General features: G+C 55.8%; 6 protein-coding genes across 6 annotated transcripts; 4 read left to right on the top strand and 2 right to left on the bottom strand.

Moving 5' to 3' along the window:
* Window positions 1–249: 249 nt before the first annotated feature.
* B0T26DRAFT_637719 (high-temperature-induced dauer-formation protein-domain-containing protein) lies at window positions 250–3,157 on the top strand (the record flags this gene model as incomplete). Its single annotated transcript, XM_060436959.1, has 5 exons — window positions 250–345; window positions 418–1,131; window positions 1,182–1,778; window positions 1,840–2,083; window positions 2,163–3,157. The coding sequence occupies 5 exons, from the start codon at window positions 250–252 to the stop codon at window positions 3,155–3,157; spliced, it is 2,646 nt and encodes an 881-aa protein (XP_060300783.1).
* Window positions 3,158–4,514: 1,357 nt separating this feature from the next.
* Window positions 4,515–6,992, top strand: B0T26DRAFT_672534 (Alpha/Beta hydrolase protein; the record flags this gene model as incomplete). The annotated part of the gene is made up of 3 exons (XM_060439463.1): window positions 4,515–4,571; window positions 4,680–4,810; window positions 4,910–6,992. The coding sequence occupies 3 exons, from the start codon at window positions 4,515–4,517 to the stop codon at window positions 6,990–6,992; spliced, it is 2,271 nt and encodes a 756-aa protein (XP_060300782.1).
* Window positions 6,993–7,693: 701 nt separating this feature from the next.
* Window positions 7,694–9,336, bottom strand: B0T26DRAFT_696097 (nuclear pore complex component-domain-containing protein). Its single transcript, XM_060441334.1, has 2 exons — window positions 8,678–9,336; window positions 7,694–8,586 (listed from the first exon to the last, which is right to left on the bottom strand). Exons 1-2 carry the CDS (start codon window positions 8,926–8,928, stop codon window positions 7,947–7,949), a joined length of 891 nt encoding a protein of 296 aa, XP_060300781.1. The 5' UTR covers window positions 8,929–9,336; the 3' UTR covers window positions 7,694–7,946.
* Window positions 9,337–9,411: 75 nt separating this feature from the next.
* B0T26DRAFT_696094 (uncharacterized protein) lies at window positions 9,412–11,781 on the top strand. The gene is made up of 2 exons (XM_060441333.1): window positions 9,412–11,281; window positions 11,359–11,781. The coding sequence occupies exons 1-2, from the start codon at window positions 9,665–9,667 to the stop codon at window positions 11,449–11,451; spliced, it is 1,710 nt and encodes a 569-aa protein (XP_060300780.1). The 5' UTR covers window positions 9,412–9,664; the 3' UTR covers window positions 11,452–11,781.
* Window positions 11,782–11,918: 137 nt separating this feature from the next.
* On the bottom strand, window positions 11,919–14,814 carry B0T26DRAFT_810106 (MCM2/3/5 family-domain-containing protein). The gene is made up of 4 exons (XM_060447264.1): window positions 14,434–14,814; window positions 14,226–14,352; window positions 12,737–14,142; window positions 11,919–12,674 (listed from the first exon to the last, which is right to left on the bottom strand). The coding sequence occupies exons 1-4, from the start codon at window positions 14,568–14,570 to the stop codon at window positions 12,182–12,184; spliced, it is 2,163 nt and encodes a 720-aa protein (XP_060300779.1). The 5' UTR covers window positions 14,571–14,814; the 3' UTR covers window positions 11,919–12,181.
* A 583-nt stretch (window positions 14,815–15,397) lies between these two features.
* On the top strand, window positions 15,398–18,940 carry B0T26DRAFT_636682 (Vps54-like protein-domain-containing protein; the record flags this gene model as incomplete). Its single annotated transcript, XM_060436850.1, has 3 exons — window positions 15,398–15,486; window positions 15,562–18,564; window positions 18,622–18,940. The coding sequence occupies 3 exons, from the start codon at window positions 15,398–15,400 to the stop codon at window positions 18,938–18,940; spliced, it is 3,411 nt and encodes a 1,136-aa protein (XP_060300778.1).
* Window positions 18,941–21,339: the final 2,399 nt, after the last annotated feature.

Below are 21,339 nucleotides of genomic sequence, written 5' to 3'. Positions count from 1 at the left end.
TATGCATTCATCGGGGGAGACGAAGACAGCTGGCTGACTACCAGACCAGGGTTAGGGTTGTCGTTGTCTTATTTTAGCCAAGACCCTAGGGTTCCCCAGCTTGCCAGGTTCCATATCTTATCACGGGCCTCAAGCGTGATGTAACACTGGACAGTACTTACCACGCACCACACCGAAGCCAGCTTTCTTGGCTTCACGCAACAAACTTGTAAACCAGACCTGAGGATGCAATGCGCCTGAACCGCCAACATGGGTGCGAGCGATTCGAAGCTGGTCTTCAAAAAAGGCATCTTCCGGCTTTCGGAGGAGCGAAACATTGCGCCCGACGATAAGTACTGGAACTCTGTAAGCTACCTACCCAATTCGGGTCTCTCCATCCACGATCCAAAACGGAAAGTTAACGTGCATGTCTTGTAGTTCTGGGAGCTCCCAGAGTCGGCCGAAGATATATTTAGCCTCTTTGCCCCGGCCGACGTGCGGCGCACTCGCGACGGTGCTCTCGAGAACCTGGGGACCCTCCTGCTCGCTGTGACATCCCGCCTCTTCGTCCTTCGACACCACCCGTCCTTTCCCGACCCAGAGCTCGCCCCAGAGAGGGAAGCCCTGAACTGTATCAGTGTCCTTACCCGGGTGCTCCCATATATCTACGAGAAGGAGTCATTACAACCGTGGGAGGAGACCTTCTTCTGGTCCAAGCGTCGCAAGCTCACCAGGAACGCTTCGATTGCCAGCGAGGTGCTCTTTGACGACAACGACGGAACCGAAGGACAGCTACGGGATCCGGCTGGCGAGTGGGAGGACGCCAAACCTCTTGCTGAGGAACTCATCGATACTCTTATCGACCTGCTGTTCTTTTCCGACCTGACAGTGCCAGCGCAGCCGCATAGCCGGCCCAAGGTCAGCTATGCCATTTGGCAGAGCGGCGTGGGCTGCAATACGTCCATCCCGACCACCAAGGAGCACGAGAGCAACCGGTGCGAGATTTTGCGTCTCTTGTTGACGCTGGCCGGTCAGAGCCTATACATGACGCCCAACATGCTACCTCAGAAGGGAACCCGTGCTCTCACCTATGTCTGTACCTGTCCAGACAAGCAGGTTGTCCTGTCGGTGCTGTGCTCGCTACTAAATACGGTAAGCTTTACTTGCTCTCGGGGAGTCACGTTCTTACTAATGTTTAAAAGACGCTCAAATACAACCCAGCCAGCTGGCGGGTGCCCTACAATACCCTCGTGTTCAAGGATCCGAAGCAGATCCTTGTCACTTACACTCTTCAGTTCCTCCTAGCCACGCTGCTCTACCCAATACCAGAGCAGCCTGGCGTCACCACACCCAAGAACTTCTACCGCCACTTTCTTGGACGCCTGCACAGACCACAGGACTTCCAGTTCATCGTGGACGGCATGACACGCATACTTAACCAGCCGCTGCATGCAAACTCGTCATATATCCCTAGCACGCACTCTTCTAACAAATTTGCTCCTGAGATTATCATGCTTTTCTGGGAAGTCACGCAGTGCAACAAACGCTTCCGGTCCTTCATTGTTGACACGGAAAGAGCTCATGATTTCGTGATTCTCATCCTGTTCTACGCCCTTGAGTATAAGAACGACGCATCGAAGCAGGGGGTCGTGAGAATGTGTGCTTTTCTCCTCCAGACCTTGGGCGTGGAGAAGAACTTCGGCTTGAATCTGAACAAGTCATTCGACGCCCAAGACACTCTACCACACGCAATCCGCATCGCTGGTTTCAAGGGCACATATGCCGACTTCCTCGTGCAGGTGAGTTAAGTTCGTACAGGACTTGTGATTTCATCCGGAGTGACAACTGACTTTGGGCCAGTCAATCTACAGCCTCATCACAACGAGTCAGGGGAAACTCAGCGCAATCTACCCAGCGCTTCTCGCCGTAATCAACAACATTGCTCCGTATTTCGATGGACTGAGCGCACCCACATGCGCCAAAACTATGCAGCTGTTCAACTCAATGTCGTCTCCCTCGTTTCTACTGGCCAACGAGACAAACCATCATCTCTTGCAATCCTTGCTAGAGTCGATGAATTCGATCGTGGAGCATCAGTACAAGAGTGCGTCTTTCTGGTGTCCCAGCTTGCATGGCCAGGACTTTGGCACTTGTGTGGCTTGCTTTTCTAACACGTGTTACAGGGAATCCTCGTTTTATTTTTGCGATACTAAAAAACAGAAAACGCTTTGAAGCCCTCCGCTCCTTCACATTAGAGACTGGCCAGGAAGAAATCGAGAGACGGAACCGACGACAAAAGGAATCAGGGGCCTCAAACGACCCGCTTGAACCAAGTTCGACAAGAAGCTCGGTCGATAGTCTCCGAAGTCCTACAGCCTCTCTGTCACGGGAGTCCACGCTAGATCACGTTCCCGAAGAGGACGGGACGTTCGCCATTGGTGAGGACGATGACAGCGACGACGAAGAACGCCCAACGCCGGCGCCGTCGAGTCCTAGTGAGAATCCATCCCGCGCATCTTCTGTAGGAGACGACGACGTGCCCAGACAGGTGCGTGGTATGTCGGAGAAGGCAAGAGGGAAGATGCCAGCGGGAGCGAACAGCTTCTCCCGCCAAAACAGCATATCCAGCCTGGGCAGCGGTCCCGCGTCCAGCCAATCCCAGCCCGGCGTCTTTGCGCCGTCTGCCCAGTGGATCGATAGTTGGCTTCCAGAATTGCCACTGCATACTATCCTGACGCTAATTCAACAGCTGACGGCCTTGATTCCCCGTCAGGCAGCTGCATCCGACACGGTCATGCCTGCAACGCTGCACAAGATTCAGGAAGTAAAGCTTGTTGGCGTCGACCCGTCGCCCATACGCGTTCACTCGTTTGAGTGGTCGCAACTCGCGCTTGGCTGGTACGAATCCCTGCTTTGGGGCTTCATCTTCACTAGTGAGATGCACGTCGCCAAGGGCACTGTCGGAATATGGAACACAACATCGATCAAGCTCTTCCGCGTGCAAGAGACGGCGCCACAGGGCCCTTCGCTGACCTCTCCCCGCGGAGCTGTTGATGCTGTTGGAAGCAATATTGTGTCTCGCATTGGATCAATCAACCTTCGCGGAGCCACGCCTCAAGCGCTGGCACCATCACCGGCCCCGGCTGGAAGAGGGCATACCCTCCCGCGCAATGCCTAACCAGGGCAGCCATATTGATGAGCCGCTTGTTTTAATGTGAAAGGGCACGGTGGCTTTCCTTGCTCCAGGGCACCTGATGTTCACAGATTCGGCTTCAGTATCATTATGTTGTAGTAAGTCTTCAGCAGGTTCCTTGCAGGCAATGGGGTTTACGGGAATTGGGGGTCGGTCCGAACGCGCAGACACCGTGCTGGCTGTTATCACAAGCCGCGTGTTCAGTCTTTGTCAGGAGGCAGCCCACGAGATGATCTACTCAAAGGGGCGAGGTGCAACATGAAATATTTAGAACACAGGCGCATACGCAGACGCACGAGTGAAGATCATGCAGCGCACAGTCCAAATCGAGCAAACTGTCTGTCGCACACACATACACACACAGAGCGTGTCTCTCGAGCTCTGGTCCCAGCGGAGCATTAGCCAGCCGGCATGAAGCTGACTTGGCTGGGGACTGGCAAGCCTGGAAAACCGGCAACTGGGCAAGTGGCAACCAGAGTCGCGAGCCTTTTGGTCCAATGGCGCGCAGAGCGCGTATGATCTCAGGTCCCAAGGCGAACGCAACACTGTTAGCAGTCTGCACTTGTCGGCTGTTCCCTGCACTTTCCTGCATGATCCTAGCAGATCATTTCCGAAACCCGCAAAGCGACCTTGGGGAATGCGTCAGCACCGCCACTGTTTCACCTCCATCCAACGGTTCTGGAACCCCGTCGCCCAATCAGACACCCTTGGAACCCAGGGATGCTAGCCACACACTCTGCCACACGCGGCCACAGCTGCTGGAGCTGCCACACTTTCCGCCACAATATGGGACGTTGAGTGATCTGGAACAAAAGCTCCAGCCTGCTTGGGGGCTTGTCAAGCCACGCAAGCCACCCTGGGTAGTTCCCACTGCCCACCCTTTGATGGGTCTCCTCACCTCGAGGACCCTTTAATATGCCTCCTCGCGTGAGAATGGCCCGATTATTTATTTTAGGATGAGACTCGAAGTGATGGGTGGTGGCAGAGAGGGAAACCCGAGGGCCGGGTAATAAGTCCCGGCGTGTTTATTAAGTACGTCTCCCACGCATGAATAAACAAAATACGCCTTCGGTTCTTATTACAATAGATTGCTCCTGACGTCTGGCCGATGCAACCATCCCTGTTGATGAAGAGCCCTATTTCATAACATCTTTGTTGTCACTTCGTTTTGTTTTTGTTCTGCTTCGTGTCTTGCTTTCTTATTCATCTGCCCTATGGTGTATCCCAGAGGGATTTCTATATTATTATTATTAGGCATTGTGTCGATCACTTTTCGTTCCTAGGTTTTATTCCCCGGTCTCGGCATGTAATAGACGGGATCTGGGGAAATACCACCGCGGCAATGGTAGACGCCGTCGATGCTTCGGCCGGCGACGAGGTCAAGCCGTACACTATTCACGTAAGTTTTAGTTCCTCAACACAACGCCGGGTTTCGTAAGGTACCTCTCGAACTAGTGTTTAGTTCTCTTGTAGCTGCTATTCCCCCCTGCTCACACACACATTGTAGGTGCGGACCAAACATCTAAATTTTACCAAGCAAAAACTTGAACTCACCAGGTTCCCTCACGAGGGTTCGGAACCCAAATCGACGGACTGGTGGGAGCCCAAGCCGCAACTTGAGCCTCTTCTTGACTTTTGGTAAGATATAAAGACCCTTTCCCGACACCCTTATCCGAGACTTCCGAGCGGTAGAGGGTTGAGACGGCGTCAGGCAAGACTAACACGGATGTAACCCAGGCTCGAGAGGTACTCGTGGCGAGATCAAGAAACTGCCCTGAACAAGTCGCTGCCGCAGTTTCGCACCTCTATTGCGCTTCCATCGCACGAGACTCCCCTTAGGGTTCACTTTATCCACGTCCGTTCATCACACGCGCATGCTGTCCCGCTGCTACTGATACCCCCTTTCCCTCTCACCAACCTCTCCCTGGGCCACCTCGTGAAGCCCCTGACGGAGCCACAAGATGCTGCTCGCGACCAGCCCTTTCACGTGGTGATTCCATCACTATCTGGGCTGGGATTCAGCGACGCGCTGCCTAACAACACTGCCCCGGTCCCGACTACAGCAGACATGCTCGACACTCTCATGCGCCGTCTAGAATATCCGCACTACCTCGCAACCAACAGCGGCCCAGCCTACTTGTCACCTGCCGAGATCGACTGGCGGCTAGCCCGTCACCTCGCGACGTACTACTCATCTTCATGTCTAGGTACACACTTGATCTCTCCGCCACTAACCCCGCCTAGTCTGCGATATGCACCATGGGAGTGGGCAAAGTGGAATATCGCCAGCTTCTTCCGCAGACCACTCTTTGGATACACCAAAGACGACTTTGCCGCTCTCTCGCCGGGGCGGCAATCAACCAGCTCCAGCTCGGGCGACAGCAGCAACATAGCAGACTCTGGGCTCAACCAAATCAACCTGAAAGACCCAAACACACTCGCGTATGCGCTCTGCGACTCTCCCGTGGGAATGCTGTCGTTTGTGCTCAAAGGCCTACAGACCCAAGCCGGGCCGTCAGGCGCTTTCACTGAGGAACAAATCATCACCCTGACAAACTTGGCATGGCTTCCAGGGCCCGAGAATGCAATGCGCTTCTGGGCATACTGCGCGATGCACGCTGAAGAGCAGAGGGTGGCGGAGAAGACGGTGGGGAAGCCAAGGGTTGCCATTACCGTCTTCACTAGCAGTGAAGAGGGAAAAGGAGAGGAGTTGGTAGCTACAGTAACTCCAGCAGGAGACACAGAGAAGGCTGCCGGCGAAGGGACAACGACACAGGCAGCAACAACGTCGAAAGCGCCAGCACCAGCACCAATACCAGTGGCATCGGCGGCAGAAGCAATAACGCCAGCTGCGACTACAATACCAGAGCCAGTTCCGTCGAGCGCCGAACTAGAGAAAAAAGAGGACTTCGGGCCGGCCCCGGCAAAACAAAATGCCCAATCAAGACGGGGATATGCTCCCCCAGCATGGGCCAACGCGCACTATGACGTGGTACATATTCAGAGAGCGCACGGCCACTACTACCACCATAGTAGTGGCGGGGGTGGTAGCAGCAGCGGGCTTCTTTTGGCATTCGAGCGGCCAGACGTCATCTTTACAGGCGTGAGGGGGCTGGCGCAAGCGGTACTGGCGCGAGATGCTCGACTTCGGCCCCCAGTGGCAGGTGCTGCCGGTACGGCCGATACTCACTCTGAAGGTGGGCAGCCTCCGGTTGCGCCGCTTGAGCAGGTCGTGGTTGTAGGGGACAGTAGTGACCCTCCAGCCCCGGCTGGCGGACCGCCCGCGGCTGCTCCCACTGCTGCTGCTGCTCCTACAACCATTGCTACGGCTCCGGTTATACCCACTGCCACTGCCACACCCACTCCACAGGTGGTGGTAACGAGGACCGCCACCCTGACTAAGAAGCGGCCCGAGCCCAATCGAGGGAGCAGCGGCTGGAGCTGGCGGACCAGCTACCACGACCCATCGGCAGCAACGACGCCGGGCGCCGCAGCTGTCCGCGGAAAGGGGAAAGAGGTGGACATAGCAGTGGAGAGAAAAGGCAGCAAGGGAAAGGAGAGAGAACACGAGGCGGCTGCGGTTGAGCAGCAACGGCCACAGCTCCAACCACAGAAAACCGGAACGGACAAGGAACAGCAGGGAAACTCGTCGTCGACGCTGCTGCAGCCGCCGCAGATCAAGACCCGGGACTCGCTCGTCGACGGCGAGAGCCCGGACACGCTAGTGGGGAGCTCGCCGTCGCCGCCGCCGCTGCAGTCGAAGGAGGAGAAGCTGTCGTCGTCACCATTGCCGCTAGGCCTGGAGAGGAAGGATGCTTGAGGTTCAATGCATTGAGGACGAAAAGAAGATCAGGCATGACTGGCTGACTGGTCAATTTCCGTTCATTTTTTTCTTTTATTCTTTGTTTTGGTTGTTGTCTCTCCCTCGTCCTGCAATCATTCTTCACCGTTCACTTCTTTCTTCCCAATACCACTTCTTCGATGATACCAAACATTTAGCCCCCTCCCCCTTTTTTGACCCCCGGTTCGTCTTTTTTTTCTGGAAACGGGTTTTTATTGTTTATTATTTTCCACCCTTCTCCAACAACCTACCTACATACTCTTCCTTTCATCTTTGTCCCAGCAAAGGGAGGGTTGGTGTTTCCATCCCTTGTTGCTTGGTACACTCAACTTCACACACCGTTTTCCCTATTTGCGATACCACACAGTCCGGGCCTAGTAAAACGGGCTTCGGTTTTTGTTTTACCTTGCCTTGGCTTGCCCGCCGTCATGCGCGGACTTATTATTCTACAATTATGATTAATATGTATGTGCGTTGTTGTTAGGTTGCACATGAATAAATAGGGTTGGTTATGCCTAGTACGGGGACGAAAAACAGAAAGAATACCCTATTTTCTTATCACATATGCAAGATCAGATATCCCCCGTCAGACTCCGAGCAAGGGATTGCCAAGGGGATTGGGTAGCTAGGTAGCTTAGTTTAGAGTAGCAGAGGCCATATCCATTCTAAATTCACTGCACAAGAAGCTGCGCGAGCTGAGTCGTTATTAAAAAAATTTTCATCAAAATGATCATGATATCATGTACAATAGCCTCGGACGGAAAAAAAAAACGCCAGGGCCATCTATCCACAATGCGTTCTCGAAATAACTACATGATTAAGTTCTTCTCTGGAAGCTTGGTTAATTTCGTGCCGCCTTCCTTGCCGACAAATTTTTGGGGAGGTGTTTCTGTTTCTTTTTTTCTTTTTTTTTCCACCTTTCCTCTATGTTCATTATATGTTTCTAGAAGACGTTCTCCTCCCCTTCTCGTACAGCCACTTGTTGTTCAGACTCACGCTTGACCGCTTTCCCGAGGGGCCCGAAGGGCTGGGCGTCGCAGGGCCGTCGAAGAGGCTGCTGGCGGTGCTCGCGCCGAGGGGGTTCGGGGAACCGAACGACGACCTCCGGGCCGCGTTGTTAGCTACGGCGGCGGCGGCGCCCGCCGCGACGGCCTTGTGCAGCAGGGGGCTCGCAGCCAGGCCCGTGCTTGGCGAGCCGCTGACATAGGGCGAGTTGCCGTAGGGCGAGGTGCCGTAGGGCGAGGTGCCGCTGGTCTTCCTGTCCGAAGCGATGGCGGGGCTGCCGCGGTTGGAGAGCGGCGAGCTCGCGTAGCTCTTGATGCTGGCGGGCGACCCGACCTGCGACGGCGTGCGCGAGTAGCGCGGCGGCGTGCTGTAGGTCGAGTTGGGCGTCGGCGGCCGCGAGCTCGGCGGGAGCCCCAGCAGCTTCCGCTGCGCCGGCGTCAGCGGGATGTCGGACAGGTCGTCGGCCGGCCGGAGCAGCGGCAGCAGCGCTAGGCCGATGTTGACGAGCGGCAACAGGATCAGCGTGAGGTAGAGCCAGTTGCCGTACTTGCTGAACAGGGCGCCCAAGCTGCGAGGTGACATGTTTGTTTAGCCGACGAAGAGGGTTTTGGTTTCTACATGGAAGCTGGTTTGAACTCTGAACCTGAGGGAGAACTCACGGAGTACCCGAAATATGGGGAATGAAGAATGTACGAATCAACAAGACGAGGGCGAGGCCTAGCGCATTGTAGACGATCTGCCTGACGTTCTTCTCGGAGAAGACGGTCCTGCTTTGCCGGAGTGTGATCTCGGTCAGGCGGGGGTGCTTCCAATTGCCGGGGCTTTCTGTGACGGCAGGCGGCGGTGTCTGCTTGATGGGTGTCGACAGTGTCCTTGCTGTAGGGGCCATGGCTAGAGACAACGGCGGCATTTTCCCGTCTCTATTCGCTACTCCCTGCCCTCTGCGCAGGACGGATGCGTGGTGTGGTTGGCGGGTGCGCTGTCGGCGCCTTGGTCGGATTCGAAGTCTGGTCTGGAGAAGGGAAATAAATGGGAGCCGTGTCGTTCTGCTATGATATTTGGGGGTTAGTAAATCTCGAGGGGCCGAAGCCTTGTCGCTAGTTCTAGCAACGTCTCGAGCGGCACAATCGGGGCGTGCTGGGTCTTGTCCTAAGCCCAAGCTGCTGTGCGGAGGAAACAGTTTTGAAGCGCGAAGTCAACACTAGGCGCGACAAAACCACAGCCGTTCCCTTCTTCCTTCCCTACAACAGCTGGTCGCCAGCTGCCAGGGATGCGCTCTGTCAGCGAGCACCGGCAATCACCCGACAGAACCCCTGCCCCTGAGGAACACCAGCTCAGCGCCTCCCCCGGTGCCCCCCCGCGCCCCGCCATCCGCTTTTCCCACCTGATCCAACCTGAAGCTCCCAGCCAGCGGCTGCTGCTTATTAGCAGGTAACCGTGACCTAACCTGACCAAACCTGATGATTATCCCACTTTGAGACATCCCCGACTTCACCAACACCCCCACCCCCCACCCGGGCTGAGCTTGTCCCCTTCACCAAGTTCGCACACAGGCCCGGGGCCAGGAGCTGTACGAGATTTGTCTCCTTTTTTAAAAAAATTATTTTATTTTCCAAGGCAGCCAAGTCCGAGCAGTTCAGTGCGTCATGGGCTCCTTCGACAATATAATGCTCGGCCTCGACGAGGCCATCACGGGCCTCTTCGGGCAGTGGAATCTCTACACGAGCGTCATCTTTACCATCTTCGCTGGCTTCCTAGCCTACCAGATCGCCGCGCGGCAAGACCCAGACACGCATCCGCTTCTGCTCGCTCGCCAGGCCCAGGCGTCGCCCGTGCGCCACGAAGGCGAGTCGCCCGTCTACCGCTCCCAGGCCGCCCCCCATGGCATGCCCCTCAACACGGGCTTGAGCGTTAAGGATCCCGGAGCCTCCAAGTGGGCAAGGGGTCGCGATGGCGACCTGCGAGATGTCTGGCGCCAGGCCGTCGCCGGCGTGCAGGAAGACGGCCCGTCCAAGGGCGCAACCGGCCGCATTCTCACCGTCTTGGGCACCGAGAACGTAACCGAGTATCCCCTCGACGACATTACCCGCCAGATCAACCTTATCGGCCAGCACATCCTTGATCAGGGCGGCAACCGCGTCGCCATCTACCTGCCCAACTCGGTCGAGCTCATCGTGACCCTTTTTGCCTGCGCCTTCTACAACATGACGGCCGTCATCCTGCCCTTCGACCAACCCGACGATGCCGTCATCTCCATGCTGCGCCGGTCTGCCGCTGACACGGTCGTGACCGCCCCCGGCTCCTTCCCCTTTGATATTGTCGTCAAGAACTATCCCTCTTTGCGCCAGTTGATTTGGGTCGTCGACGAGGGAAGCAAGCACATGGACTGGAACGAGGTGCCCCAGGGTACAGGCGGCAGCGTCAACGTATCTACCTGGCAGGATATTGTCAACGACTCCCCCGTCGACGCCGGCAAGGAGCTGCCTCCTATCGAGGGCCAGAAAGAGCCGCGCGACGTCACCATCTTCTGGCAGCCCAAGCCCGGCATCGCCGAAGAGATGGTGCGCTTCACCTCGGCCAACATCATGTCTGCCATTGCCGCGCTGCTATTCTCGGTCCCCACCTCGCAGCGCATGGGACCCTCGGACTTGTTCCTTCCCGCTGACTCACTAGCCAACACCCACACGCTTGTTCTGACCCTCGGCGCCCTCTACTCCAACGCCTCAGTCGCCTTCAACTCGGTCGCCGTCCAGGCCAACGACCTCGCCATCGCGACGCGCGGCATCGCGCCCACCATCATCGTCGCCACCCCGGCGGCCCTGCTCAAGACGCACCAAGAGTCGGGCGACTCGCTGACTTCCCTCGTGGCTCGCAACCTGCACTGGCTGCAGACTCGCAGCCTGACGCAGAACGGCGTCATGCCCGTGGCCGGCCTCCTCTCGAGCTACTACGACCGGTTCCGCCCGGCTCTGGGCTCCAAGCCCGGTAAGCTGCGCCTCATCTTCACCGCCGAGCGCATAGGCGCCGAAACCCCGCGCCTTTCGTCGACGGTGCTCTCGGACCTGCGCGCCCTCGCCGGCGCCCGCATCATGTACGCCCTGACGGCGCCCAAGGTGGCCGGCGCCGTCACCCAGACAAACTTTTACGACTATCGTGCTTTTGACGACGAGTGCTCACATTTTGGCCCGCCGTTAACGAGCACCGAGATCATGCTCAAGGATACCGACGAACACAAGAATACCGACGCCTTGAGCAAGGGCGAGGTATGTATCTCTCTTTCTCTTCTTCACATCTTTGCTATGAAACCCTCCCCAAGCTGAAGCTAATATTCAATTGCTAGATATTCGTCCGAGGTCCCTGTGTCGCAGGGTCCGAGGCCGCTCTAGGCGTGGCCGGTGTGATACGCGACGACAACACGCTGGCGTATGTATGAGGGAAGGACTTTTATTTTTTCATTTCATTAAACCCGATCCTAAAGATATAAATACAGCCTGGAGGCACGTTTACACTTTACGTACTACCCTTCAAAGAAAGAAAGAGTGCGATGAGAACCTCAATAAATTATCACCCCTATGCTATCTGTAATTATTAATTCTATTGGTAAGACTGTTGTTACTGCTGCTGCTCGTTCGAAATGTGTATCCGTGATGATCGGGGAAAGATGGATCTCTTGAAGTGCGCCTTGGTCGAGTCAGTTGCAAGGAGCCTACGACTTGGGTCATGCTGTCCAGCTCCCAGGTCATGGTGTTTTAGTAACCCTGACGAGTATATTTGATAACCTTTGCGAGCAGCGGGCCCATTGCGATTGGATCGAACCTGTGTTAGAACCCGATGAAACCCGACAACAAGTGAGGTACCAAAGTCCCACTCGGTTCATACTAGAACCGCAGTGCCTCATGTGTGAGAGATAGATTTGTTATCGGCATTGATTGTAAACAAAACAAATTAACCTAAAGGTAATTATCAAACCCCCGAAAAAAGCCCGGCGCCCGCCCAAAGCCAAAACGAATCCCTTCCCTTTCCCCCCAAAGTAAAATGATCAATGATTGCATGTTCCCTGTTCATAGCATACCTTTCGCCCGACATTGCTTCCTTTACATACACACATGCAAAAAAAGAAAGAGAGCACATCAGACATACGTAAAGCCGCTTTCAAGCCCAACTTAGGCGCCGTTCCTATACACCTGGGCGCCTTGGTTCCTGAACATGATGGTGTCTCTCCGCTGGAGGATCATGAGGGCGCGGTTGAGGGCGGGCTCGCTGAAGCCCTTGCCCTCGACCATCTCGCGGCGGAGGGTGGCGAGCGAGGTGCTCCAGCCGATGGGGAGGCGGCGCCTGAGCTCCGTCTCAACGCGGGCGACCTCGTCGGTCAGCTCGCGGCTGCCCATGTTGCCGCCCTGGTTGACGGCGTCCATGGTGGAGCACAGGAACAGGCGGATGGCCTCGTCGACGTGCTCCTCGGTGGCGACCGACGAGAGCGTCAGCTTGGCGAGCGACTCGGTTATGCGCACAATGGCCTCGAGCTGGCGCACTGTGATGGGAATCGACGACCGCGTGTTGGCCTCGAGCTCCGACGCGTGCACTTGCTTCCGAATGGCGACAAAGTGCGACGAGAGCTTCTCGGCCGCGGCTTCGCTGAGGCGGGGCGCGCAGCGTCTATAAATTGGTTTGGTTAGAAGGGGTGAGTTGTGAGAAGTAAGGAATAGGGGATTACGTACGACTTGCAATAGCTGATGTAGCGCCGCATCTTCTCGACAGGAATCTCAGACTCGGTCCGCTCGTCGACGCCACGGCCACCCATGTGGATTCCCATGACGTGCTTAGCAATGCGTTCATCCTTGCCACGCTCGTGCTCATCCTTGACAATGAAGATCATGTCGAAACGCGACAAGATTGTGGTTTGAAAGTCGATATTTTCACCTGGCGTCTTCAGGTCGTCGTAGCGGCCAAAGATGGGGTTGGCAGCGGCGAGGACCGAAGTACGCGCGTTGAGGATGGTAGTAATGCCTGCTTTGGCGATGGAGATGGTCTGCTGCTCCATGGCTTCGTGAATGGCTACTCGATCCTCGTCGCGCATCTTGTCGAACTCATCAATACATACGACACCGCCGTCGGCGAGCACCATGGCACCGCCCTCGAGATAAAACTCGCGAGTCGAGTGGTCCCGCTGCACCGAGGCCGTCAGACCGGCGGCCGAAGAGCCCTTGCCGGACGTGTAGATGGCGATGGGCGCTACCTTTTCTACGAACTTGAGCAGCTGCGACTTGGCGGTACCGGGGTCTCCGAGCAGCAGGACATTGATGTCGCCACGGAGCTTCATGCCGTCGGGCAGAATCTTTTTGGAGCCGCCCATCAACAAACACAAGATGGCCTTTTTGATATCCCGGTTGCCGTAGATGGAGGGAGCGATGCAGTCCGTCATTACGTTGTAAATGTCTTTGCGTCGGCTGAGCTCGAGAAACTCTTGCTCTTCCTCCTCGGAAAAGACGGACTGGCCCTTGGCTGTCGAATCGAGATCGGTTTGGATGCCGACGGCGCGCAGATAGGGAGTCCGGATTGCTACGGCACCACTTGTCGAGCCCTTGGCACCCTTGCTCTGGTAGATGGAGAAGATGCCCATCAGGGTACACCGCGAGCCGGGGACGACACGGTTGGTGAGATAACGGTCGGCCGAGATCAGAACATGGCGCGGCAGCTCGCCGACGGGGACCTGGTCGGGGGCCTCCTGCAACTTGATGATTTGCTGGTCGACAAACTTTGACTTCTCGTGGGTGACAAAGTAGGGGTCCATGGGACACTTTTCTGCGGGGTCGTTGGCCGTCCTGGTTCGGCCGCATATCCGCGGCAGAGACACGCCGCTGAAGCCGCCTGTGACGCCGAGCTCCTGGGTGTGTCCGCAATTGCGGCATTGGATGTGCAGCTGTGTCGCCTTGGACGACATAACAGAGGCGCCGATGACGATGCCGGGGACCCTGACGAGCCTCGAGATGGCGAGCGAGTCAAGGTCGCGGATCGAAACATCCTCGGCGTTGGAGTGAAGAAGCAGCTGATGTTCGGGGAGGCTAACTTTGGGCTCGTGCGGGAAGACGATCCTATGTGTGCACCGCTTCAAGGCCGCCTCAAACTGTACAGAGAGGGTGGTTAGCAAGATGCTCACAGGCAAGCAGCTACCGTAGGTATGTCTCTCTCGGCACGGGAGGTCCTTACCTGAGGAATGATGTCGGCAGGTTCGTTGACTAGTCTGTGGGCTATTTCCTCGTTGAACTTGATAAGATCGCCAATGTTGACGTCGCAGTAGTACTTCTTGAGCAGCGCATTCTCGCGGAGCTGGTCTCTGCGTCTCGAGTTAGATCTGGCGCAATGCAGTGCAGTGCACGGCAGTGCAGGGCAGCGGAAAGCAGCGCATTGCACTAACCTGTATATGTATATGTTGTCGAGTCTAAAGTCGAGAATAAAGGACTCGAGCTGGGTCCGCACTTGCAGATTTGTGTCTTCGCTTTCGCCGTAGGAGGGCGGGTAGAGGCGACTTGAGAAGACGGATTGACGGTCCATTTTGAAAAACGCGAGCGGGTGGCGCGTTTACGACGTTTGAGCGGCCTCGAAGATGTATGTGACGACCAGGTGCAGGAAGGAGACGTTCGCTGTCGGGGTCAGAGGTGGTGATGTGGTGGTGGTGGTGGCGGAGGAGGAGGGGCAAAGTACGGATTACCTTAGTCGTGGAAAGGGGGACGAATGTGAATGCCCCATCTAATGAAAATACGCGACGCGTGAAAGCGCTCCCAATTCAGTTTGGCTGGCGCGACTTGGACGCGACTTCTGGCAGGGATCTTAATTAGGAGCCAGGGTCTCAGGGCGGTCTCAGAGGCAAGCCGCGGTTCTGCCGCGTATAAGCATATAGCTTGTAAGAAACAAAGAACCAGCCACACAACGTCTAATTTATGCAAGTATCGACAAAATCCGACCGAAATAGACCTGACAGCTCCCGTCACGAATGAATACCAGAGCGAACGGCTTGGCTTGGCGACGACTCAAATGACATAGAAACCCAGCCCGATCCCGCACCAACTGTGGTGATTGTTCTTGTGAACGACCGTCGGCTCTCTTGCTAGCTATGATACCCCGGTGACGCTTTGTTTTTTTGTTTTTGTCACATTCGCCGTCCGCAGCGCCTCCCTTGGCTTCTGGCCTGTGGCCTCGTGGCCCTGTCGATTACCCTTGGCTTCGCTGTCGTCCAGCAGCAACACAGTACAGTGTACGGTAACTTGCTCATACAGACAGCTCGGCACCGATTCCTGGCCCTCCTTCTGCGCTGCAGCATTGCATGACCGCCATACCCAGACCAACCTCGCCTTGTGGCTGGGCAAGCCTGGTGCGCCATCATGTTCTCGAACTCGGGCGCGCGCAAGTCGGTCGATAGCCTGTCGCCAACCCGCTCGATTGGGTCCCGCGGCGACTTTCCTTTCCACGGGTGCGACGCGACCGATCCGTCCTAGATGCCCATCGCGGGTAGCTTCTCATTGACCAATTGCTAACTGCTCCAAAGAAAGGGTCTCAACCCGCAGAGCCCCCAGCGTCATCACCAACGCCGCGGCTCGACGGCCAGCTCGATACACTCGGTTGGCGGCTCTCTCGATTCGTCGTCAGCAAGCTGGGCAGGCGCCGTCCTCGAGACGGGCCAGAACGCCATCTCGACCCTGCTCCAGCCCCCTATCGTGCGGACCGGCCTGCTCCCCCACACGGCCGCTCCAGCTTCCAGCGCCCACAAGCCGCCGACCTCGCGCGATATACCCCCCGTCACTCTCACAAATATCCCCCATGTAGATTCGTCCGAGTTCAAGTCCTACCTGTCTCAGGTCGGCGCCTTGTATGAACAATTACGCAGAGTCCAGGCCGACGACGAGGACAGCGCTGCCATTTTCAGCCGCCGGAACAAGCCCGACGATGCTTCCGACACCCTCGCCGACGATGGCCATTTGCGCCCCGGCAGGCGTCCGGCGGCGACGCCGAGGAGGACATCGACGGCCTCCATCACCTCACTGTCCCCGATAGAGCCGCCCAGCCCTGTGCGACGGGGCAGCTCGGGCTTTCGACGAGGCGCATCACATGGCCCCCCACCCTTGTCAACCATCCCCCCTGTCTACTTTGACGACGACTTCCACCTGGAAAACCCCCGCACGTTTGATGTAGTCAGCGAGCGGTCCGAGGTTGTGCGGCCTGCGCCCGGAACTGACGATAAGACAACTTCTAATGGCAATGCTGGTGCGCCCCGCAAAGCGCTTGCCACCAACGCCATATTGCAGGAGAAGCTCTCGTGGTACATGGATACTATAGAGATGCATCTCATTCAGTCCATATCGACCGCCTCGACTACTTTCTTCACCGCCCTTGGGTCCCTCCGCGAGTTGCACTCGGAAGCTGCGGACTCGGTGGAGAGAATCAGGGCATTACGAAGGGAGCTGGAGGCTCTGGACGTGGAAATTGCGGCTGGTGGCTTGAATATTGTCAAGGAGCGGCGAAGGCGCGAAAATCTCCACCAACTACATGATGCCGTGATGCAGCTCCGAGAGATTGTCGACGGCGTTGCCATCTGCGAGTCTCTGGTAGATTCTGGACAAGTGGACGCCGCTCTCGACAATATAGACTCGCTAGAAAGTCTAATTGCGGGTGAGGCTACGTACGGCCGGCACCCCAGCATCCAGCTGAGGGATCTGAGAGGTGCCACGGCCCTCCAAGGCGTAAGCAACGACCTCGATACGCTCCGGTTTCAAATAGGGAAGGCGTACGAGTCAAGATTCCTCAGCTTACTGCTCGGTGATCTTCGTCGCCATGTCGAGCAAGTGTCAACGCAGGAGGTTTTGATGCGTTGGAGTAGCGCTTCGTCGCGCACTCGAGGGGGCCATACCCGCGAGCCATCGGCCTTCCCGTCCTACATGGCCGCGACCGATGCACTTCGGACGGAGCTCTTGTCGATTCTGACGGGACTGCACCGCGCAAAGTATCTTGCGGCGGCGGCGGCGGCATATCGAGACGCGGCCATGAGGGAAATCAGGAATATTATTCGAAAACCACTGCCGAGCTCCAGCGACGACGACAACGAATCCATGATGTCGTCGTCCACAACAACGGGAGGTAGACAGCGTTCCCAGCAGGAAAAGTCTTCGGTCCTTGCTCGAAACCTACGGGCTCTTGAGCCAAAGGAGGCCGAATACCTGCTAGTAAAAGTCTACATCGGGGTAGCCGAGACCCTGAGGCGGCTCGGCACCCAGGTCAAGGTATTACTAGATGTTGCCAGCTCAATTGGGGAGTCTGGGCCTTCGGGAATGCGATCTCCTCCTCTCAGGTCGCCTCCATTTAGTCCCACGGCCAGGCATCCGTCCACAACCGGTCTCGAAGCACAGGAAGAAATACACAAGGCCTTGGATATTGCCAACCTTCTCGGGAGAGGTGTTGACGTTGCCCAAGACAGGATTGTAAAATTGCTGCGAGTGCGATCAGAGCAGAGTTCCCACCTGGGCCTTGTTTGGTTTCTGCGGTACTTTACCCTCAATCTCCACTTTGCGAATGAGTGCGAAGCCTCATCTGGGCGCAGCGGTACAGCCCTAAAGACGGTTGTCAATGGCCATATAAAGGAATTCGTCCAACAACATGGGGATACCGAGAAACAGAAGCTCGCCCAGGGTATGGAGTCAGACCAGTGGAGCGCCCAGGATTTCGGTGATAGCGACACGCAGTTGCTGAATCAGATTCTGGAAGGGAGCACGAGAGATGCTGCCGCCTGGACCGAAGGAGCTAAAATCTGGCTCCCGCATCCCGATGAAGACGACGACAAGGAGCCTGACGTGGACGACCTCGGCCAGTCCAACGCGGCAGCCAAAAGTAAAACGAGATGTGCCATCATCGAGGAGGAGGCCTTCCTGTTGCCAAACTCGGCCGTTCTGTGCATGAATGGCATGGCACGCTTCCTGCATCTTGTTGTTGGCATCCCCTCGGTCACGGTAGACATATCGGCGTCTCTGGTCGCATTTCTCCAGCTATTTAACTCTCGCTGCACCCAACTCATCCTGGGGGCCGGGGCGACGCGTTCCGCTGGTCTTAAAAACATCACAACAAAACACCTTGCGCTAGCCTCACAGGCTCTGGCTTTTATCGCAGCCGTTATCCCGCACGTCCGCGAGTTTGTCAGGAGGCACTGCAGCTCGGGCACCAATGTGTCATCTGTCATGGGCGAGTTTGACAAGGTCAGGCGACTTTACCAGGAACACCAGAACAGCATATACGACAAGCTCGTCGAGATCATGACAGGGCGGGCGTTGGTCGGAACCAAGAAGCTGAAGGCTCTAGACTGGGAATCGCTGGCTGCCAGCTCGGTGCACGAGTACATGGAAACGCTGGCCAAGGAAACCACCACATTGCATCGCAATCTGACCAAGCACCTACCCGAGGGCACCGTGCGAATGATCATGGTCCCCGTGTTTAGAAACTACAAAGAAACATTTGGTGCCGCGTTCCGGGGGTTGGAGCCTGGCACCGAAGTCGGTCGGGATAGGTATGTATCTTGCATTACAACCGTGTTCTGAAAGACAAATGCTCACCATTATTACAGCATGCTACGTGATGTCGAGTTTTTCCAGTCTCGACTCGGGAAGATTGACGGCTTTGAGGACGCCGGCGACTATCTGTTGAAGATTATCAAGAGCAAAGATATCAGGAAACCCTCTCCGGCGCCAACTCCAGCGCCAGCCTCCGCTCCAGCAGCGACAGAGGCAGCGCCGGCGCCTACCCAGACCACCACCAGTCAGCTTGCAGAGGCGTCCCCTGAAGAGGCGGACGAGAAAAAAGCTGTGGAAGGACTGTCTGCCGAGCTCCAGGCGCAAACCGGTCAGGGCTCGAGGGAAAACGGGGATGCCAGTAGTGTTCATTAGCGACAGCCTGCTTATTCTACAATGACGAGAAAGACGATGTCGATTCCTCCGGTATGACGTGTGAGGAATGCTTTTGGGAATAGCCAGATGACAGATTCACGAATTGGGGTTGGCTAGAAGGCCGGTTGGTGGATGGGCTATAGAAAGGATAGCATGAACGTATATATTCGGGAATGAACCGACTACCTTGTTGGGCACGTTTGTAATGTGGTGGGGGTCTGTCTGGACGGACAGGCGGCAGCCTTTCACGGAGCGAAAAAGAAAGCAAAATACATGCCCTTGCCGTTGTCGCACAGGATGGATGACGACAAGGTCTTTTGGGTGAACTATCGTGACTCGAGTAGCGTGATAAAAGGGGGCCTGCGCCGCTTATTATATATTAGGCGCCGGACTCGCCGTGGTAATCTATTCTTATCTTTTTTCCCTGGCCGGATCGACGGGAAATCACCCGGTCACGGCATATCCACTGCCCAGGAAGCAGGAAGCTGGAAGCTGGAAGCTGGAAGCGGGGGGGAGGGAGCAGCTGCGGATTGCATTGGTAGGTACCTTAGTACAGTACCTTCGATAAAGATACCTGCCCGAAGAAGTCAAGAGGAGAACAATAGTAGGGGTTTTTACCGGTTGAAGAGTGCGTAACACTCAGTAGAGGCGCAAACCAGGCCGGTTTGCGCGGCCGGGCCCAAAATCCGCACCATTCTGTTTGTCCCCTCCAGTTCGGACACGCGGCATGAACCTCGAAATTAGGGGGGCGCGTAGATCCATCCGTCTGATCATGTTTCTTTTTCGATTCCTTCCAGAAGAACGTTAAGGTGGAGGAAGGGGTGGCCTAGAATCATTTACTCTGTTTTTTCTTCGTGTAACTTCTTGTTGTCTGTGTGTGAGAGGTGCCGTAGCATTTCGAGGGAAACACTGTGTGACTTTGAGAACGGCAATACGGAGTAGATTTGTTATTCGCGATTGCCTTTTTATCTTCTAGTGTCTTTTACCCCTTTGGAACTGCAGATCGCAAGAAAATAATATTCGCGCGAGTTATCGTCTGCTTTGAAGACTATTGCCAGACTATGTGTCATGGTTGCTTTAATGGGAGAAGAAGCAGCCCCCTTATAGAGTAGATGTGTAAATTAAACATGACTGCGACAACCTCATGCCTCTCCTATCTTACCTAGGCGACCACAGATTTAAAAAGAGCCAGGATGAAATTTCCTCGGGTCGCATGCAAGACAAAAGACAGCAAAAAGGACCTCTTCTGTCCCATCTTAGGCTGGTGTGCTTGTTGCCATCATCTACCAAAACACACAGCAAGCTGACCATCATGATTATCGGTGGGCGTGGCTCACCTTTTCCCTCTAACCAACCAACTAACCGAACCGAACCCAACCCAATAGCTGCCCTTCCTGTTTGCTAGTTGGTGTTAAGCGTCTGGCAAATAAGCTTACCTAGGTACTACCGCCTTCCCTTTGCGCGCGCGCGCGCGCTGTTGTTGTTAGCCTCGGTAAGGTAAGGCCATTCGGTTCGGGGCCACCCTCCGGCAGCAGCAGCAAGCAAACACGCAGCGGCCACGGGGGCGGGGCGGGGAGCGAGCGAGCGAACGAACGCGTGAGGCTGTGTGTGTGCGACCTCAACTTTCCATGTTCCTTCCTTACTTGGTTGGAAAGTCGGGTGTTCGCATGGGAGAATACGCAGTATTGTACATACGTGGTCGGGAACGCAAGGCCCGAATAGGTAGGAACAGCAGTAGAAGCAAGCCCGAAGGTGCAATGCGGGGAGATGGTGATTGGCGGCGCACTGGGTTGGGTGATTAGAGGCTGCGTGCGACTGTGCATTCAGTTGCAAGGTAAGAGTAAGACGTTAACGGGTGTTGTAGGACAAGCTTCAGGAAAATAAACAAGGACCATCGCAGTTTGGGTCAAGAAAATAAAACACATCACCCGACGGTGGGACAACACGGAAGGGCGAAAATGGCGGGAAAGGCTATTTCAACAGCGGTGAGGTCAAGTTTCCTACTAGCCTACGATGATGCTGGCCATGTTGCATCGTGCGCTCTTCTCTGCTAGCGAGGAAACGGAAACGGGAGGTGAGGTAGGGATAGGCGAGCGCAGTCGCAACAAGCCGTTTACAACAATTCACTTCACAGCCAGAGTCTTTTTCTTGAATCGTGTTATTGCACTCAACTCGCACAACCATGCCCTAAAATGGACGTAAACTGTGGCAGGGGAACAATCCGAGCAGACGCGAATCTGCGCAGATATCCTCCCCACCCCCCCAAGAAAAAAAATGTACAGAACCAAAAAGGAGACAAAATGTTCCCAAAAGGGATATCCAAAGCGACAGTAAGAAGCAGACTTGGTAGACCAAGAAATTTTCCGCCGAGTTCCCTTCTCTTCTCCGACCCAAAAGTG

Source organism: Lasiosphaeria miniovina, assembly GCF_030549165.1.
Source record: "Lasiosphaeria miniovina strain SMH2392-1A chromosome Unknown B0T26scaffold_2, whole genome shotgun sequence".
Classification (NCBI taxonomy): Eukaryota; Fungi; Ascomycota; class Sordariomycetes; order Sordariales; family Lasiosphaeriaceae; genus Lasiosphaeria; species Lasiosphaeria miniovina.
The sequence above is the reverse complement of the archived record's forward strand: the minus strand, read 5'-3'. Positions and strand labels throughout refer to the sequence as shown.

Bases quoted from the DNA above. Each gene is read 5' to 3' on its own strand.
- B0T26DRAFT_696097 (XM_060441334.1), bottom strand. From the start codon at position 8,928: ATGCCGCCGTTGTCTCTAGCCATGGCCCCTACAGCAAGGACACTGTCG. The intron at 8,587-8,677 runs GTGAGTTCTCCC...GTCACCTCGCAG, and splicing joins CCCCATATTTCGGGTACTCC to CTTGGGCGCCCTGTTCAGCA.
- B0T26DRAFT_696094 (XM_060441333.1), top strand. From the start codon at position 9,665: ATGGGCTCCTTCGACAATATAATGCTCGGCCTCGACGAGGCCATCACG. The intron at 11,282-11,358 runs GTATGTATCTCT...TTCAATTGCTAG, and splicing joins ACGCCTTGAGCAAGGGCGAG to ATATTCGTCCGAGGTCCCTG.
- B0T26DRAFT_810106 (XM_060447264.1), bottom strand. From the start codon at position 14,570: ATGGACCGTCAATCCGTCTTCTCAAGTCGCCTCTACCCGCCCTCCTAC. The intron at 14,353-14,433 runs GTTAGTGCAATG...CTCGAGACGCAG, and splicing joins GACAACATATACATATACAG to AGACCAGCTCCGCGAGAATG. The intron at 14,143-14,225 runs GTAAGGACCTCC...CTCTCTGTACAG, and splicing joins CTGCCGACATCATTCCTCAG to TTTGAGGCGGCCTTGAAGCG.